The 21,045-nt window shown below is 31.1% G+C and overlaps 1 protein-coding gene across 3 annotated transcripts in view; it reads left to right on the top strand.

The window, feature by feature from the left end:
- LOC126780481 (carboxyl-terminal PDZ ligand of neuronal nitric oxide synthase protein) overlaps nt 1-15,219 on the top strand; it is a 217,394-nt gene extending 202,175 nt beyond the window's left edge. For 2 of the 3 annotated variants that reach the window (XM_050505007.1, XM_050505006.1), the window contains 2 exons: nt 1,098-1,238; nt 4,792-7,001. In XM_050505007.1, coding sequence (XP_050360964.1) covers nt 1,098-1,238; nt 4,792-5,622 — 972 coding nt within the window. In that variant the 3' untranslated portion in view covers nt 5,623-7,001. Of the gene's footprint in view, nt 1-1,097; nt 1,239-4,791; nt 7,002-12,766 lie in introns of those variants that run through there. The other variant, XM_050505008.1, reaches the window with a different exon arrangement.
- Nucleotides 15,220-21,045: the final 5,826 nt, after the last annotated feature.

The raw sequence follows: 21,045 nt of genomic DNA, 5'->3' as shown, positions 1-21,045 counted from the left end.
TAATTTACGCAGCGATCCCAATAACGCTCCCAGTCGGTAATTTTTTTTTGGCATATTCAACAAACATCGATACATTTCGGGCAATATATATAAAATCTTAATTAATTATACATCGAAACCTTACCCATGAATCATTCTGTCCATTGGTAAAAGCCATATGAAAAACAGTTCGGTAGTTTTTGAGTTTATCGCGTTCACACAGACACGTAGACAGGCGCGGTGGAGGGAGTTTGTTTTATAATATATAGTGATGTACATCAAAAACTAGTAGTAATCAATTGAATGTCACGCGTAAACAATATTTATTATAAATGAAATAATGACAAAAATTATACTGCTATTATGTTGAAATTCAATTTTCTTCAGTAAAATACCTACAAACGATGTAAATAGGTACTTTAATATTAATGGTCATTCTAAAGAAACGGTGATTCCGTGAAAACAACATTAGTCGCAAGTGTTGGCCTGCGTGACAACTTTACAAATTCGTTTGTGAACCCGAACGTAATGTTCCGTAGATAAAAATACATAAAATTAATCACAGCACGTTGTGTGTGAACGTTAAAGAATTATTTATATTAACAAGAAACTGCTTCAATTAATGTTGTTTTAAATAAAACCAACAGTGTTACTAAAGTTAAATGAAATTATAATAAATTAAAACAAAAATATTGCGGACATAAAATGTTTCAATATTTTAGTCTGACTTACTTAATAATTCTGAATGTTCTTTTCACTTCTTAGTCATAATTTAACCAACATTTCCCGGTGGTGAGAACACGTTAATCGGGGCTTCGAATATAAGCAAATATCATTGAAAAGTTTTCACATGCTTGAAATTTACTTGTACTTCACTGGTTTCCTGCGACTTTACCTTCATGTATTTTGGGAGGTATTAGGTCCTTATGTCATTGACTATACTCCTGACGTGCATGCAAAATTTCATAATAATCAATTGAACAATTAAGATGTGAATCGTAACAAACATACAAACAAACTCACTTACGCATAACCTTCTTTTCCAGCAGTGGGATATTTCAGACGTGCACGGTTGTATCTTGCAATCATTTCGAATTTTAAATGTAATTTTTTTTCAGGCTCGTACACACCAATTGTTGGTTCACAATAAAGAACTATTGGAGCATATCGCTGCACTCGTCGCACACTTGCAAGAGAAAGAGAAGGGTAATAGCAATAGTCGGCCAATCAACGCTCAGCAACTGACACTCTTGCCACAGGTGCGTATCAAACAACATTTCAATTTATTTTACCGATATTGCATCCCAATCCGATATTTTTTGTTAAGTTTTAGTTGCATGTACGTGGCACGCAGCAGTTTTATTTGCATTATTATTTTATTAATATAATTAAAATTAACCAGCTTAGGATATTTTTATTTCAAAAACGATATTATTATCTTCAATTCAGTCGTCTTTATGCTTACATTTCACTGGTGGTAGGATTTGTGCAGGCTCGTCTGGGTCGATACCACTCACTCATCAGATATTCTACCGCAAAACAGCAGTACTTTGTATTGTTGTGTTCCGGTTTGAAGGATGAGGGAGCCAGTGTAATTACAGGCACAAGGGACATAACATCTTAGTTCCCAAGATTGGAGGCGCTTTGGCTATGTAAGCGATAGTTAACATTTCTCACAATGCCAATGTCTACGGGCGTTGGTGACCACTTACCATCAGGTGGCCCATATGTTCGTCCGCCTTCCTATTCTATAAAGAAAAAAAAAACATTTATTTTAGCCCGCAGGGTGAAATTGATTTACTGTCTGATATTACTGATGACGACAACTGTCCACTAAAATAGCTATATTGTAATAAACGGATTGATGAATCAAAATTCAATCTGACGTATAATTTTAATTTTTAAGAAAGACAATCCAAAAATACCTTCATAACTTACCGCAATAGAGAGTTATTCACTGACTTTTATTAAATATGTAGATACTAATGAAATAGAAAATCTTTTAAGTTTTCTTCAAATCAATCATCCATTATGAGGAAAACTGCATGTGTTAAATTTCATTGAAATTCTGCCACGTGTATTCTACCAGCCCGCATTGGAGCAGCGTGGTGGAATAATTAGTGGTTTAGTTTACAGTTCCCGAGGTCCTGGGTATAAATTTGACCTCGGGCTATATACAAGTTTCTATATGTGATCTCTCAAGAACAACTTCTCCATGCCTCGGAAAGCAAGCGTTTATCCTAAATCTAAACTTCCCGATTAAAAGTTAAAAGAAATCTTTCTTTAAAAACTATTACTTATGATGTGATTCAATATATTTCTGTTTAGTAGATTTAATTACAATATGTATATTCAATTCCAACGGCAAGAGGAATAAAGACACATGTTGAATGTTGTGTACACTTGTAATCGATATACATATCAGAAGTTGAGTTTTTCTCTGTGAATGTTATGTATGCCACCATTTAATATGTATATTGTTAGTGTTCCTATTAAATAAATAAATAACTTTGACCTTGTATTGATATGATATCATTGGTCGAGATTTAAATAATATTTTTTTTAATGTATAGGTAGGCAGACAAGCATATGGACCGGGCCACCTGACGGTAAGCGGTCACATAATCAAGAGTAAAATTTGAAAACGTTTTGTTTTTCATACAAATCCACCGTACCAGTTGACCTTTAATTTAATATATTCTCAATAACTACTTACGGAACAATCGCGATTGTAATGTAACTAATACAAAAATCACGCGTTCATGAGCTTTTAGTTTTAATTCGATTGTATTTTATGACTAACTCGTCTGGCTGACTGAATCGATTTAACCTGCCACGTACGAATGTCTGAACGTCCAGGGTTAAAGAAAATATTGAGGTTTAAGTCAACGAATCTTCAAGCCTATTTTCCGCCTTTGAAAAGTCACCTCTCTGGGACGTTGTATTCGTTTCTATAATAGGATTGTATAGTTATTTTTAACTTCGCTTATGAAAAAAATGATTAAACAATAAGGAATATTATTCAACGCAGAATAATATAAACGATAAAAAGCTTGAAATAAATAATAGAACAAACGAATTTACAATTTACATAAAGATGTACTGTAAGTGTACAACAAAGACCGCACTACTTACAAAGCAAAACAAACTAGCTCCTTGTTCAGTATTATACAAACATCTATCTAGTTACAATTACTACCGTGATGTTATTATTTCCTTTACAATATAAAAATGTTGTAATTTAAAATAAAAATGTTTTTTTTTTGTTTTACAAAGTTTTTACTATATTTACAAATAATAAATAAGGAGAATTTTATTTAATAAAATACTTTTAAGGTACCTTAGGTAATATCTGTCTGAGTATACTTAACGAAAATCGTTTTATCATTTTTAATATTTAGATTTTAGTGAAACTCCATTTCGAATTGTATGCATCCTATTCCTTTACATATGTCCTGCCTTGCATATATTTCATCCCAGAAAATTACAGATTTAAGTTAATATGTATATTTGAAAACACGTCGAATTTGTGAGAGACAGTGAGATATTGGTTTTTGTGTTTGCTTATTAGTTTTTTTTTTGTTAATGTTTAACACTTTGTTTTGATTTGTTATGTTATGTTGTAATATGTATTGTTATTGTATTGTCTATGTTTCTTTGCTAGATTTATTTCAAAACAATACCGTCAACAGCCATGTAACCCATCATTTAACATAATACAATATGATACAGATTATGATGACGATTGTAGTATAATAAATGTAAACAATTTTCGGTTAACCAATAAAGAAAAATCGTAATATTTTTTATATATTTACATATAAATGTTTTAAAATATTATATATATTATAAAGTGCCCATGGTTCAACGGTATTGTTTTTGTTTGTACTATAGTAATATAGCTTTATACATTTATTAATTAAAAATGTTCAACAAAATCTCATTTTCAAATGTTTTTAATGACCGCGTTACCTCAGGGAACGAATTTTCATTTCAAATTTGCTGAATTTGTTATTTTTAACTTATGAAATAAAATTCTTATGTCCATTAGACATAAATACACTACATTTAAATTAAAACAAATAAAGTCGTAGAACTAAATAAATATATTTATATTAAAATAATTAGTTAATAAACTTTTTAATAGTTTAAAATTAAGTAATTTTGTGCCGAAAAGTTCGAATAAATACTATTTGTAACTTAAATAATAATATAAAAGTTTCTTTTCCATTTATATTGCGTTTACGTTTTATTAATAAAAACGTGTACAACCCAGATGTGTCTAGAATATACAAAACTCATAAGTGTTAAAGGTAAAACTCGATTGCGGAAAGCACGAAAGAATATGACATATAATTCATACATAGCTTTTTTCTCAAGTAATAAATTTTGCAATGACATTGCTTGTTACAATTTTACGTTGGTTACTTTTATTGGGCTTACAGACCCCAAAATACGGGGTGAAATTAAAAAAGGCCAAAAATAATCGTGGTGCGTTCAGTCATATAGGCTCAAATATAAACGTAAATTATACGTTTAGAAAGAACTACACTGTAGGATATAAACATATTGACATATATACTTTTTACGGCCATAACCCTCTTATGTGCTTTTCCATAGTCGGGTTAAATTAGTTCACCAACCATAAAATTAAAAAGTAATTTTCAATTTCAGTCCCATAACACGCAATACGCTTTGTATTTTTACGCTTTTTAATTAGCATGGATTTTTTATTGACTGTTGTAGTATTTTTTTTTTATTAGATAAATTGAAGATAATATAAAATAAAATTAATCCTAAAAATACACGCAGAAATCTGGAGGCAACGAGGCGGCGAAATCTGCCGCCTATAATGGGAACTGTCAACCAAATAATAATGACGCTCTGATCAACTTCTTCACTCAAAATAACAAAGTAACACAGAATGTTGAAAACAACAACATAAATTTCTCACCTTTCTGTCTCTCTCCGACAACGCCAGACAAGCCAAATGGACCCAACTCAGCGCCAAATTTTGGAAGCATGACTAATGACCAGATTCAGAATTACTTGATATCGAAATTCCAAGATATGAACTTCACCAACGGCACTGATGCGAATACGAGCCCCAACAAGCAGTTTTACCAGAATTGTAATGCGTTCCCGCATATTCCACCTCTGGCTAACCATTGCAGCAGTTCGGATCTGGCAAGCCTGTTGAATCATCAGGCTTACAAGGACAAGTTCAGTTTAAGTGATGAATTTGGTACGACGGCCCAAGCGATGAGTATCGGCCAATCTCAAAATTCTTTATACAGTACCAGCCATACCACGTCCAAAGATTCTTCACCCGACGACATAAGCTCTGATGACGGCATACCATTCATAATGCCACTGTCGCATAATGGTACTTTGACTGCTACTGGAAATGACGGTCGCGTCAGGCTCATTGTGCCTGTGAGCCCTTCAGAAAGTACATCGGAAGTCGGAGAACCCCAGGTCGAAGCTAAGGGAAGTCTAGGTGCAACCCTTAAAGTTCCTGGAGCTGAACAGTCTCTGGCACCAGCAGCACCGATCACTCGCTCAACCAGCGAGAAAGTGCCAAACAGGAGCGAAATGATGACGGCCTTGCGATCTCAATGGACGAGGCATACCACGAAATAGATCAATTATTTCAACCAACTAGAGTCCAGTTACCTAAGTTAAATTTAAGTTATTTTAAGTTGGCCCACTCGTTTTCGTTCAAAAATTCTATTCGCCTGTTCTTTCGTAAAACTTGTAGACACGAATGTGCCGTACTAATCATAAAATACACCTAACTAATGGTCTTTCGTAAGAATAAATTTTAACCCAGTTTACATATCAAATATAATCTAATCCGAATCTCGTTTGAATATAAGCCATATTATTACATATCTTCGTCATATCGAAATCAAATTTAATTTAGTTTGAATGAGCAACGTTGTTTAAAATATTATTGGATGTATATTATTATTCCCGGGCTATATATATTTTATGAATAACTGTATATGTGTCTTTCGAAAAGACAATACTTTAAAATTGCTTATATCTTGTTTACGCATGAAATGCGGCAAAAATGCAAAGTAAAATACTAAACGAAAAGCAAACTGTCACATCTCGTAGCAACAAAGAGAATTTAACATTCATAGAACACTTTTCTTGTCAGTAATGGATAAAAATATGAATACCTATACTTGTATTTCTTAGTTAGTACTTTTAAATGTGCCAATGTTTTAGAAAGAATTTACAATTATACGCGTATTAAAAAAAAAACTATTTTAAAAAACACTATACTTCATATGCATCGTTCGAGACCTCCTACGCTACTAGAAATAGTGAAACCTGCATCTCTCGAATTATAAATTAGTCAAATCTCAGTGTGTAGATTTTGTGTAACAATTACATATAACCAATATATCTTTGAGTAATCAGTGTTAAACTATTTATTACATATAACATATATAGAAATAAAATTAAATGTTTTGAGAATTTTAGCCTTCAAAGGTCAGCTCAAATCTGGATAGATATTTCTTGAAATGAAGGGAACAATTATATTGTATATCCTGGCTTCGGTTTTGGAATAAATTCGAAATAAAAAAAATTAAGGAATTTAAAATTCGAATAAGCAGTTTTATTGAAGGAAAACGATGAGTATTGATGGATTTGAATTGAGCTCTCCTTAATAATTATCTCCGTAATAATTGTATTCATTCAGCAACGCTGTTCTTTAAGAAACAAATTTGACATTCGATCCTTGATCTGATAGTAAAATGATCAAAAACGACATATGGTGATTATCAATTTTGATCCATATATACACATAAAAAATAACCATTATAAACAAAGTCGCATAATACTTTTTGATATTTAGCAATTGAATACTTCGTCGAGTTTTAAGTTTGTTCTTACAGAATAGCCCCACATGCGTTTACATTATATAGTTATGAAACTATTAAAAGTTTGAACCACTTCAGACGAATATGTGCACTTAAAACAGTTATATTATTGGTGTTCACTCAGTATTTAAGAATCTATATAGGGATTCTAATATAATAATATAATCTTTGAAATGTTTAGAATATGTTTATTACATAAAAATTTGGATAGTTAAGTCTACACAAATGTTTTAATTACACAAAGATTATTTTAGTTAACTTTGTTATTTGCTTAAGCGTTATAATTATCTGTTTTTATAAAATACTAAATTGTATATTTTGTGTAATATTACTATATTAATATTATATATATATTTTATATGTGTGTATTCAAATTTAAATTGTTATATTATAATGAAATGACCTCGTGGCGTTTTCGACCTCAGAAAGATAAAAAATACACTGGTGCGAATTTAGTACTACACGTTTGCCAAAATATGACAGGCGCGCCGTCTATTAAGGCACCTGGACTAGTCATAATAACTGCTTCTGACAGTAAAGATTGACGACCTGATCTTGGCCCAAAACAATAAATGCGACAATTTTATTGCGGATGAGGAAATTCTCGGAAAAAGGAGAATACCCCGTGGTTTGTAACCCCGGAATAACTATTGGCCGGTCAGGAAAACCCACGCGTGTGCGCATTAACAATAAAGGTTGAAAACTATAGGTACGCAAATGGGTCAAGCAAAGATACATAGAGTTTTATATAAAAATATTATTTAGACATTGTATTATATGTATATTTAATTTGAAAATGTTAATGTAGACTCAACTACACACTATTTATGTAATATCTAAATATACAATTTTAAATTATATACTCTCATTGTCCTCATAATTATTATTGTGTCAAAATATAGTAAATGTCAGTCAAATGTTAAAATATCATATTCATGGAATATAAATGTTTTAGTATGTTACACAGCAAACACATAAATTAATATTAGAAAGTAAATAAAAATAGAATAGTGAAGTTCACTGTGTACCTTTATTCATGTTTCATTTAATCAAGATACCCATTTTTTTATACCGTTCCGTCAGATTGATTCATTCATTCTTACATCGCTACCGAAAAAGTTTTATATCTATAAGTCAAATGAAACGAAAATGCTTAAACACTTTTGCTTTACATAAAGGCTGCATTTGTTTGAAAAATATTTGTAAATACCCGAGAACAGTAACTTGAGATGTGATCTGAGGATCGAGGTATTTAAATTATAATACATATCTGTCACTTTTTTTCTATATCTAGTACTCTAGAATAATTTATTCAGTGTTATTTTAAAGAATAAAATGATAAAAAATTAACTCATTGTTAAAATAAAGTAAAACATAAAAAATTGTTTCTTTTATTTAAGTTCGATAAATTCTAATTACATGTCAATTTAGAGCCAAAGTTGTTAATTTGAAATATGTTAAATATTTTTATATATTATATAGAGAACAAAAAGTAATGACTTATGTATATCTGTTAAAAAATCAGTCAGTAGAATTGATACACTAAGTTCACATAAGTTTCACTTTTTGGCTGTTTGGACATTAAAGATACAGGCTGTTTAATTATAGCTTTTACCGAAGTATGCGGTTCCAACCCCATGAGCAGCACCAATCGGCTTTCATGCGTTTAATCCATTAGTTTTTGCCCGTGTGTTAGAGAGAGGCAGGTGCTGGGAATAAAAGTAGTAATAGTAAATTTCATCAAAATCGGTCCACTTTATAGCGTTAAAAGCGTACCAGCCAGGCAGATTAATTTTACAATTAATTAATTTTACATTTTAAATTTTGGACTGAGCTAATATTGGTCTATCTTTTTTATGTGTTTGGTATGCTTAGGGTTAATAACGGTGAAGGAAAACATCGTGAGGAAACCTGCATGTGTCTAATTTCATTGCAATTCTACCACATATGTATTCTACCAACCCGCATTGGAGCAGCGTGGTGGAATAAGCTCCAAACCTTCTCCTCAAAAGGGAGAGGAGGCCTTAGCCCAGCAGTGGGACATTAACAGGCTGTTACTGTACTGTACTGTAGGGTTAATAAGAAAAGTCTTTTAATTTATACTCTCTAATTAGTATAGGTCAAATATTATTTTTTCAAATATTACTTCCATATACAAAAAATAAAAACAATATACCCACAGTCAATGTTTCAATATCGACCAATTGAAATGAATTTGCAATTGAGTTTTTCAAGTTTTATACTTTATTTTACTTGCACAATTTGTCATTTTGTATAACATAGTGAAGTATTAGAGAATAATTAATGAAAGTAAAAAAAAAAAACGGTAAGTTCACTTTTATAGCATGTCTGAAACGATTTTATCACCAAGAGGTCGTCGAGTGAATAATTAATAAAATGTCTCGGAATTTATTCTCTTAAGATGTTTTTTTCTGCTAAAATATAAAACTTTTTCTGTTTTTAACAAAAGCTATAAAAATTTAAATTAAAAAAATGCGCTACTTACCTTTGAAAATTTTACCAACTTAATTAAATAGTTATATTGATTTGATAAGTCATATTAGACGACTGTATATAAAAGAAATACTAATAAGGTATCATAGTAAAGCTCAATTGGTGTTTGTAATTCTTCTCGTGTACGGCGATAATAGAAAATACTGCGAGAAAACCTGCATATTTAATCTGCAATAGAGCATTCTGTTTGAATAAATCCAAATATTTTCAAGACCCAGTAATGGGACATATACTAGTTTATGTTAATAGAGCTATCATGTTATATCTGATGATATCTGAGAAATATTCTTCCTTTTTATTTCGAAGTCTTAGGTTGTCTAGATTAATCACAGTAAGTGACAGACATAAACTTTATTATAAAACGACGCAAGAACTCCTTTAAAGCCATCTGACATTTATGCGGATAAATGCAGTGAAGTATCAGTAACCTCGGTGCTGAAGAGTTTTAAAGGAATGAATTTAAAGAAATAAATATATTGACTTTTGCTACTCAATATATATTATCAAATGGTACATTTGTGCGGAAAAATATTAGCTAATTTGTGAGAAATTTTGATACTCATAACAATAACACAAGGAACAAACACAAACTTATTACTATTATTTATTATTATTTATACTGTTGCTCAACAGTATAATCAGTAATTATTTTGTGGGTCAATTTAGACAGCCTTTAACTGGATCTCAGAAAACGTTCAACTAAACTATATTGCAAAATTGAAAAAAAAAATAGGATATGATAGAAAATACAGATACAAACAATAAATTATTTCAAACACGTGAACCACTGAATTATCATGTGCTTAATTTGTGTTAATAATGCATCTCGTGCTCAGCGGTGAAGGAAAAAATCGTGAGTAAACCTGTGTCGAATGAAAATCTAATACGTGCCTATTCGCTACCCCACATTAGCGCAGCGTGATTCAACGTTCTCCTCAAAATAAAAGGAGACCTTAGCCCAGAAATGGGGTATAAACAGGCTGTTACTTTATTTATCTTTACAAAAATTAATCCTTATTATAAAATATTAATTAACATTTTATTATATCAGCAATCACACTTTTTTAATTTGAAGATATACTTGGCCACAACCACAACTGATGGTTAATTGATACGCAGAGAAAATTAAAAAAAATGATTCACCAAAACATCAAAATTACTACCTTACCTCTATAAGTACTTAAAGAAAGCTGATCATGTGGACGTATCCTTACAAAAAATTGCTAAATCTCGATCGCTTTTGTTTCACACAGGTGTATCCGAAACATCAGCACAGAAGGGCATTTATCTCATGAAGCCGGTATACAGCTTAATAAACAAGCCATATATCAAATATCTCATATAGAGCTGGCACATCGTCCATCATTCCATTTCTCGAAGAATATTGAATTAATTAATTATTTAAAAATGTTTTGACGTAAACACATGAAAATAGAATGATGAATTGAGCCCTATCATAAAACAAAGGGCTACAAATTCGTTTTGTCTGTTGTGTCTATTTGTATGATAGACCTTTAAAACTTTTTTAATCGATTTTGATGGATAATTCACACACCTAACCGCACGCATTTCAATACATACATGTCTTGTCTTCTAAATAACATTTCATTTATATTCAACTAGCTATCCTCCCAGATTCGCACGGGTACCAAAAAGGTCTACATGTTTATGTATTTATTTAATAATAAATATAATAACTCTGTTAGTTTCCGCGGTGGACACCAGTAAAGCATAGTTAGTAAGTAAGTAACAGCCTGTGACTGGCCCACTGCTGAGCTAAGGCCTCCTCTCCCTTTTTGAGGAGAAGGTTTTGGAGCTTATTCCACCACTTTGCTCCAATGCGGGTTGGTGGAATACAAATGTGACAGAATTTCAGTGAAATTAGACACATGCAAGCTTCCTCACGATGTTTTCTTTCACCGTCAAGTACCAGATAAATTATAATCACAAATTAAGCACATGAAAATTCAGTGGTGCTTGCCCGGATTGGAACCCACGATCATCAGTTAAGATTCACACGCTCTTATCACTGGGCCATCTCGGCTTAAGCCATACCAATACCTTATTTATGAATCTCTGGATCCATTACTATACATATAGGTCCTTAAGACCGTATTAAAGATTTTGCGATCATCCATAATAATGTGTACAAAATAAATTCCCAACGAAAACGTAATACTATGTTGATCGCTTTTGTTCTTTGTCCCTCGAATAGCAATAGACCCGCTTAAAATAAATACGTAAGCTCCAAACATATTGACATTAGCACCAATTCTTTACATAGTCCCCGATACCCTTCTGGACCCCATCAATCTGAACTGCCAACAACTCATAACGGCTTATATCGACACGGATGCATGTGTGCGTATGTTTGACTATAAAACAAGTGAACATAATATCGCTTTGAACTGTTTATATGCAAATTTAACAAAATCTAAATTGATTACATTCTTATTTTTAGACCGTCGTAATCGATGTTAGTAAATGTACAATATTATGTTTATAATGTAGAGTAGGTATTAGACCTAGCCCTCTTTTTACAACACATATTTCGAATGCGGTTTGATAAATACACGTGTGGCAGATTCTCATACACTTTCAAGTTGCCTTACAATGTTTGGTTTAACATAAGAAATTAAGTACGTGAAACTTCAGTGATGTTTGCCTCGAATGGAACTCACAATCATCGGTTTAGATTTACGTGATAAAACTACTGCTATATATAAATGTTAAGGAAAATTTGAGCTCTATAGATTTTATATAATTAACGACTATTAGGATGATAGGCAATAATACGAATAAAGTGATTGTCTTCAGATTTTTTCAAATCAAAATAAATAAAAATACACTTTATTCAAATATTGCGATTTTGAATGATCAAAATCGTCATTTTACAAAATTAATTATAATTTAAAGCTTCGAAATGTAAATTCTACCGAGAAAGAAAGAAACTCAATAGTTAAATACAATGGAATTATTATTTATCTTGCATACAACTTGACGAGTATAAGCTTCACGTTTTTTTTATTATCTATATTACGTTTTCCTAATAATATGTTAATTAAACACATAAATTGTTGAACAAAATCAAATTATCTGGAGTTAGACAAAAGATCGTCTAATCTGAAGTACAATAATTTTTCGAATCGGATTTTTGACAGTCAATGGATAAGTTCGATGCTTTCTTTATTGAAGACAGTTTTTGATTATGATTTTTAATTCCATATTTAAAAGCACATACATACTCCTTCTGTTCACACAAACGCTAGTTGTTATACAAATTTTGACCATGAGAATCCAGAAATCCAGAAGACAAGTTTCAATTCGATGATACACTATTGATTTATGACTAATAGTAGAAATTAAAATGTTTACAGTTGTCTTCGAGCGCAAAGATCGACAGATGGTTTTCACTGCTGCCAATCGCGCCAACTCTTTCCCGACCGGAGAGTGGTTTCGTCTCCGGAGTAGAAGACTGCACAGAAACAGCGCTCGCTGAGGCAAAGAATCTCCTGATGCAGTTGGGAGTTAAGAAGAAACGTCGCCTGATACCTCGCTTCACACGGAGAAAGATCTTAGTTAATAAACACACGTTGCTTTAACGTTTGCGAGTTGAAATCGTTCGAAACTGCTTAACATAAATTTGAATATAACAATAATAATTCAATCAGTGTTGGTACAGATATATTTACTTCTAGATTAAATCGGTTATTATTCTAAATAATTGATAATATTATCCGTTTTTTATATTATACTGGTTATTCAAGTTGATGTTGAAAGCTGGACATGAAACGTATGTATGGTTAATTGCAAGCACCCACTTTAATTAAAGGCCTAATATTATAAACAATTAGAACATTTACAAAGGCACTTGAGCATACGAAACGTATAAAAATTAATATAATTTTATTTAGACAGAATGCGATCTGATAGAAACGAAAAGTCGGCAGTCAAAATCCATATTTCTTACATCAAAATTCATGGTTCATCTATTTGTACGTTACCAGAACGTGAAGTGGGTTCGAATCCCGAAATTAAGTGGTTTCATATGACGGTTTGTTAGTTGCATTTGATCCCTGAATAGGGAACAGAGAACGGTTCTGAGAATGCAGGTACACGTGTGCATTGTAAATTGTTCTATAGCCTTTTCCAATCGCAGTAAAGATTGCATTAAGACTTTAGATTTACATATTCAATTCGACTAGCTATGTTTTGCACTACAAACAGTTCTTCATTAATATATATTTATTTATAAATAAAACATTGTACCACTTATCTAGGTATAACCACTTTAATTTTACTTGCAAAGTCCCTGACCGCTGCGCTGACACGGGTCCGGACTTAGAGAACTAAGGCCCTTAGGCACTTTGACACTCGAGGCCCCCATACCAAAGCGGTTAAAGTAAAATTATGTTGTTTTTGGCTGGGTTCCCTTCGGCCGTCGGGCATCTCGATAAATAACATCCTGTTTACAATTTAATGTCAAAGTTATTTATTTGTCTTTACTCCTGTGATTAGAATAGGCTAGTTTCCGATGGCAATGGCCGTGATGGCCGGAATCCGGTCATGCAGACCTCCAAACTGCATCGCGTACCCTTGTAATCAAAACGTGCGAACAAATTCGCGATTTACTATAAACAAACCGATACACGTAAATCAAATCAAAATTGCGCAGTCATAAAATTAACTTCTAGAATTATTGCTTACATAATTTAATACGATCAGACACATCTGGGTCGTTTATATTCAACCACATTTCATTAGATAGTGACTCGCTGATATGATAAAATTTTTGCAACTGTAACTGTGAAATTTAATTTTCAACAATTATATAAGAATTTACACTAAAACCATAAATATGTACAAATTAAAAATAGCTACTGCACAAATATTGCACACGGTCCTGTGTGGAATGGTGGCAAGAATGATAGCAGCGTTTTTATTTTAAATATTAATACCAATCCTCTGGGCGAAATTTTTTATTACAAACTGACACATTCCAAGCCATTATATCAGTACCATAAAAACCTATTTATTAATTGCCAGTGCCGGCAACAATCACATACATTACACGTTTGTTCGCTTCAGCTTTTTCCGGTGCTCGATATGAGAATTATATTTACAAAGTCAACGTACAATGTTAATATGTAACGCTTTTTTTGACGCAATACACATATTTCAAGTTCACTAAGTTGCAGGCGTTTAGTCTTTTTTAATTGTACTTCAAATCCAATTAAGTAGAGCTATTCAGTCCGAACAAACTCGAAATTAAATTGACATGCGACATTGGTTATAATAATTATATCGTTTAAATAGCATACATATCAAAATAGCCTATCGCGGTAAGTCGGTTTTCAACATTTCATGTATGAGATACGAAGTGGGCTCCTACAGATAGCAATGTAGAGCGCATATGTATTCTCTTGTGATCCTTACAATTCACGCGTACTTAAAAGAGATCAAAAACCAATACATTGCAGTACATAAAATAAAAACTTCCTACTTTATATTAATTCGTTAGTAAAATTATCATCATCAATATTATTGAGGATAACAGAAAAATAAAACTTAGATAAAGCAGCATGTGACGTCACATCACATTTGGTTAGATGATTGATTATAAGACGATAATTCTTGGGAAAATGGAAAGAACTAGAAGTATATTGTGATACTTGTCAAACGTTTCGATACACTAGTTAACGTACGCCTAGAGCAATTATATTACAAATACTTTTGACTAGTATAAATATAATAATAAAATATTATTTTAGCGATTAACATTCATTAAGATTACTTAAGCTATTTTATGTGAAATAATAGAACGTTCTATAACAAGTTATACTGAAATGTAATAAATAAAAAGTAATTTAATAAGACAATTATTCAAACCTTATTACTAGTATCATTTAATAGTACAGCGCGTATTTTTAATTTAAAATACGTATTGTACGTCTTAATACTTGTTGTAATTACAGTACGTATAATTTACTTATTATTTAATAGTTTATTATTAACATAACATAACATTCCCTTCGAAATTCAATCAACTTTGGACTTAATATTCCATATCATTAAGTATTATTTTATATCATAAAATTAAGTTTAATTTTAGAATAAATCTATATTAATTAGTATATAAGTTAATAATATATTTTAATAATGAACATTTCAAATTTGTGGACCATGTGAACAAAATGCATTTGTAGTTTTATATTATTGATTAAAATAATAAGAGTACTTTAAGATATATGGCATACAGCGACCAAATATTTTAAAAGAAATTGTGAAATCTAATAAAACTAATAATGTCTTTTTCCTAAGGTTAGGGAGGGACAAACGTAGAATAGGATGGCCATCGCTGAGTTTCTTTTACGTATATTAATACTAACCCATTATTGTCCAAAAGCCGAAGTGACCCAGTGGATAAAGGTATCCCCAATCTTTTGATAGGATAAAGATCCTATGCAAGATTCCTGGCCCTACATTTATACTAAATTTATATGGTCCAAAAGCCTATGGTCCAAAAGTTATTATGACCTAAATGCTTACATAGATAAGCACATATATTTTAACTAAAGATTGCGGGTTTAAATACTACTAGAACTTAATTTTTACTTTCGTGTTTATAACACATTTCGTGCTCGACGGTGAAGAATAATATTGTGAAACTTATTATATTATTACTTAACTAATAAACCTCATTCGAGTAACTTGGCAGATTAAACTTAGCCCTGAGCTTGTTTAGTAGTATCACATGTATGGGTTATTTCTTTTTATTACACCCATGGTAAATTACAATAACAACTAACGTAAAGAGTCATTCTTTTAGTAATTGTTTCACGTTCAACAATCGTTTAGACATTATAAAAAACTTTTGACTAATATTTGTAATAATAATCAACTAATATTTTAGAATAATCTTTAATATATATCACGTGTGATCGATTAATTAAATAAACAGTGCCATATTTCATTTTTATTAAACAATCGGTGCTTCAATGTTTGATTTTCATTATGGCTTAGCAATATTTACAATAGATATTATACCTCATTACAGTAATAGACCACAGACAATTCAATTAATAAAAATTAAAATGTAATTTTTGTAAGAGTTATTTTTAAGCTGTATTAATATGTGCTGTTCATTGGTTCGCATTTAAATTAAGAAATCTCCTATTCATAGATCTCAATGAAGCTAAAATTCACAGTCACAATATTTTTATTCTACTTTCTTGTATTGTTTATAATAAGGGTAGAAACATAACATTCGTACGTTAAACAAATAAACATTTATGATTTTTAATTTTCTGAACAGATAGTAACCGTTTGTTTCTACATTAAAGATAAAAATTGAGTTAAGTTATATTAAATTGAGTGATCGTTTTTTTTTGACTGACTATTATTATATCGATATTTTTGTGTTCTTTAATATTATGTAAGAATGTAGCACGTTAAAAATAAATATATTGATTCGGACTCGACTGGTTTCATTTTCCTAAAATCGTGACTAAATCTAATTTACCCATATTATGTCATCCAAATAAGAACAGGAACGTCAATGGCCTCCACCTGTCAACTGTTCTGAAATGTATGGTTTGCAGAAGAAAGATTTTTCATACATTTTTATTTTATTATTTGCTTGATTCATGATGATGATTATTTCTCGCATATATTTTATGACATCGACGTCATCGATGACGTCACATTTGTAGAAGCATTGTGACATTTAAGGGGTAGTTACTCTAGTGAAGAACTGTCCAAGTGACAGAGGCGTTGTAACACACAAGGCACAAGAGTAATGACACATCTTAGATAGAATCTTAGATCGGTTTGCGGTGTAAGAAGTATGTGTGAATATATATACACTTCATATAATTCTTACTAATATTATAAATGCAAAAGTGAATTTGTCGTTTTGTTTGTTTGTTTTTACGCTTTCACCTCTTAACTACTCAACCGATCATCAGCAAAATTCTTTTACGCGGACAAAACTGCGGGCGGAAACTAGTTGTCCATAAATAAAAGCCCATTCCCTGTCAGATGGCACATTTGCTTTTCTCGCTTCACAAAACAAATTGAAAAAACGCGTGGTACTACGAACCCATAGTAAAATGTTAAATAAATAAAACGTAAGCTGCACGTACCGTATTTGTTTAAAGAAAATCAATGTGTATTTCGTATTTTGTAGTTAACTCCTTTGTTTACGAATATCGTGTATATATTATCGCGATACGTCAACTTGTTGAGAAACGACGATAACCTCGAAGCTGTATATGTAATAATGGAAAAACATAACTCTCGTACACTATGCGACTAAATATTTATCTTTTTGTTTCGCTAATGGCTGTAATCGAAATTTAAATTGGTTTTTGACATTCGCCTATATTAACAACACATTTGTGTTTCGAAGACTGAGAGACTGTTACGATTTGTCAAAAAAAATGAAGTTAATTTTTTTGAACTGACATAAATAGATATTCTTAATTTAATATTTTAACATATTTTCGTTTGTCTAAACACAGAATGTTTAGGCTCCTAGCTAACCATTTTTTTAAGAACACAAAAGCGGGCAAGTCTCGTGTCTTGGAAGGTGATGAAGAGCCACTGAACAAAATTCTAGGCCATCTATTTTTAAAAACCACTTATTTGTTAAAAAAAACTTACTTTACTGTAAAAATTACTGGTTATCATATTACATAGTAATATTGTATTCAAACTTTTTAAGTATTAGTTTATATTGACGGCAAGTATGACATAATCAAATTATTCTCATATCGAACATCAGCCCTTACACATAGATATCAAATAAATAGTTAAAGTCAACTCTATTAATATTAGTAATATTAGAAATGCGAAAGTAACTCTGGCTGTCTTTTCCACCTTCAAGGCTAAACCACTGAAATGATTTTGATAAAATACCGAATACCCACCCCGCGGCTTCGTCCACGTGTTAGGTCACCCCTAAGCCGCGGGCGAATTCTAGTAATTTATTATATATTTAATTCAAATAATATACATTTAGGGCTGGAAAGAATACGAAATGTTTTCATGTTGTGTATTTTAGATACAAAGCCTTTGGTTGCAATAAATTGTCGTAAGTGCAGCTGTTGTGCAATGTAAGAACGACTTTAACTTGCACGCCTGAGAGTATCATTAACTTGGTGGTAGGGCCTTGTGTAGACTCATCTGGGCAGATACCGGGTGGTACTGGTACATCAGATATTCTACCGCAAAACAGCAACACTTAAAAAACCATAAGTCTTTGAAATACTAATTACAAAATACATATTTTAATTGCATAACTGAATTTATATATTTCTCCATAGATCACAGAAGTAAGTCTTAACAATTTTATCAAAATCATTTCAGTGGTTTAGCCTTGAAGGTGTTACAGACAGCCAGAGTTATGTACACCATCATATCCACGGAGGCTGGTGCCTAAAAAAGGTAGATCCTGTACATCTGAGCATCAGGCTCTTATCACTCAATTGATGCAACTTTATTTTTACGTTCATAGAAATGTTATACTAATACATATGTTATACAATACATGTTATACAATACTAAATTTTATAAATTAGAATACAACTCTGTATTCATTCGTACACTACACATTCTAACAGATTACGAATGTAAAATATATATTATGATCGAAAAACTTTCATTGCTTATCAGATTTATATCTATTTGATTATTTTTATTTATTATACCTATTTATTTATTTTAGTAGATGCGGGATCATAAGAACATTATATACTTAGTATTTTAAAAAAATTTAGGTATCTATAGACAAAATACTATATTCAAACGTAATATCGTTTGAATATAGTGTCTGAATATTCATGTATTCATTAATTATATCAAAATAATGTGAGAGATGGCGTATGATTTTTTCTCATTCCAATTTTAAATATTAACATATTTTTATTACTTAAAAAAAACAATTATTAATAACAAGGAGTTTGACTATAAGTCAACCACCACAGTATGTACCTACACAATAACCCAAACGAATGAAATAGGTATCCATAAAAGTCAACCAATATGACAAACTTTGAAAATCAAATTCAAAAGCTACTGAAGCGGCTTGTCATTCATATACTTAAATATTCAAAAACATTTTTAAAGCAAATTACTTTAACGTGACAAAAATACCGTAACTAAAGTGAAGTCCATCGATCACCCTGATCAAATTATGTAGGGACGATGTTTGAACGAAATTGCCTTCTAATCCGTTTTGAAGACGAAGCTTGATACAATTTGCAAGAGTTGAACGGATATCGGATTTATTTTCCTTCAAATTTATTTTCACTTTAAATTTTAAATGCTATTTATTTGCTAGTATTACTTTTAAGAGTATTGAAAAATAGTAGTAAAATACATTATGGAATTAATTTTAAGATCATTGAAACGTCGAGTTTTATTTCACAATCTGTCAATTTAATAACATTTTTGTATATTTTTGAACGCAGTCGAAATTCAAATATTAAAGGCAATAATTGTTTGATATTATTAATAATAACAATAATTAATTATGTAATATAGAAAATGAATAACCATATATTCACAAAATTGAGTAATTCGGTGAATTTCGATTTAAAAAAAAACTAAGTTGATTCCGAATGACACATAATTGGTTTACATATGATCGAATGTGGAAGTTGGCTACCTTCGTTCTTTAGTAGTACATTCTTGACACACATTATAGGTACTCGAGCAAAGGTGTGCAAAACTTGTTCGTTCGGTTTTATTAATCTACAAAATTGTAAATTTTTTTAATGAAGAATAAAGAAAAAATATATCAACCCTCACATAGTCTGGCCACAGAATCATTAAAAAAATCCTGTATGTTGCTCTTTAATTATATTCATAATATTATTTATTACGGTAAATAAAATTATTTATGATTAATTTATAAAATTATTGTTTTTTAAATAGCTCCAAATACACAATCGACTGTGCGTTGATTGTGTATTTACACCGGTGCGTTTTCATTTTTAGAATTTATGATACATTACTGTAAACGAGCTGTTTAAATGAAATGAATAATACGAGGGTCTTTTGTGCAATTATGTGGAAGGTTTTCTTTAAATTTGAAAAGGCACGTATGACCTTTTCAATGAAAAAATAAGTATCGAAAGCGACAGGTACTTATAATTTATCTCAAGTTCGGGGGAGAACCTCGTGAGAAAACATACATGTGCCGGATGAAAATCTGCCACGTGTACCATCCAATTGATGAGCAGCATGGTGGTAAGCTCCAAATCTCTCAAAAAGAGAGGAGTCCAGCAGTGAGACATTTATATATGAATCATTTGACTCTATAAGACTATAACAGTCATCAATATAAATATATCAAGATGTCGTATCGATGATTCCTCATACTCCTTAACGTGTATCATATAGGATAAAAGCATGTTTTACATTATATACGTTGATATTGTTAGTAAATTTTTGTATAATATATCTTATTACTCCCTAGAATATATTATTTACTCTTATGGCAACAATGAAATGTGGGAAATTTATTTATAAAGAAAAACATAATGACAACCTTCTAAACGATTTCGATCACGGCACCCATTTTCATTGGCACTTTTATTGACACACTAGATAACTGCGCAGAAGACAATGTGTGCAATCGGTGCACTATCAG

This window comes from Nymphalis io, chromosome Z (assembly GCF_905147045.1).
Source record: "Nymphalis io chromosome Z, ilAglIoxx1.1, whole genome shotgun sequence".
NCBI lineage: Eukaryota > Metazoa > Arthropoda > Insecta > Lepidoptera > Nymphalidae > Nymphalis > Nymphalis io.
Note: the sequence above shows the minus strand (reverse complement) of the source record. Positions and strands in the feature narration are given on the sequence as shown.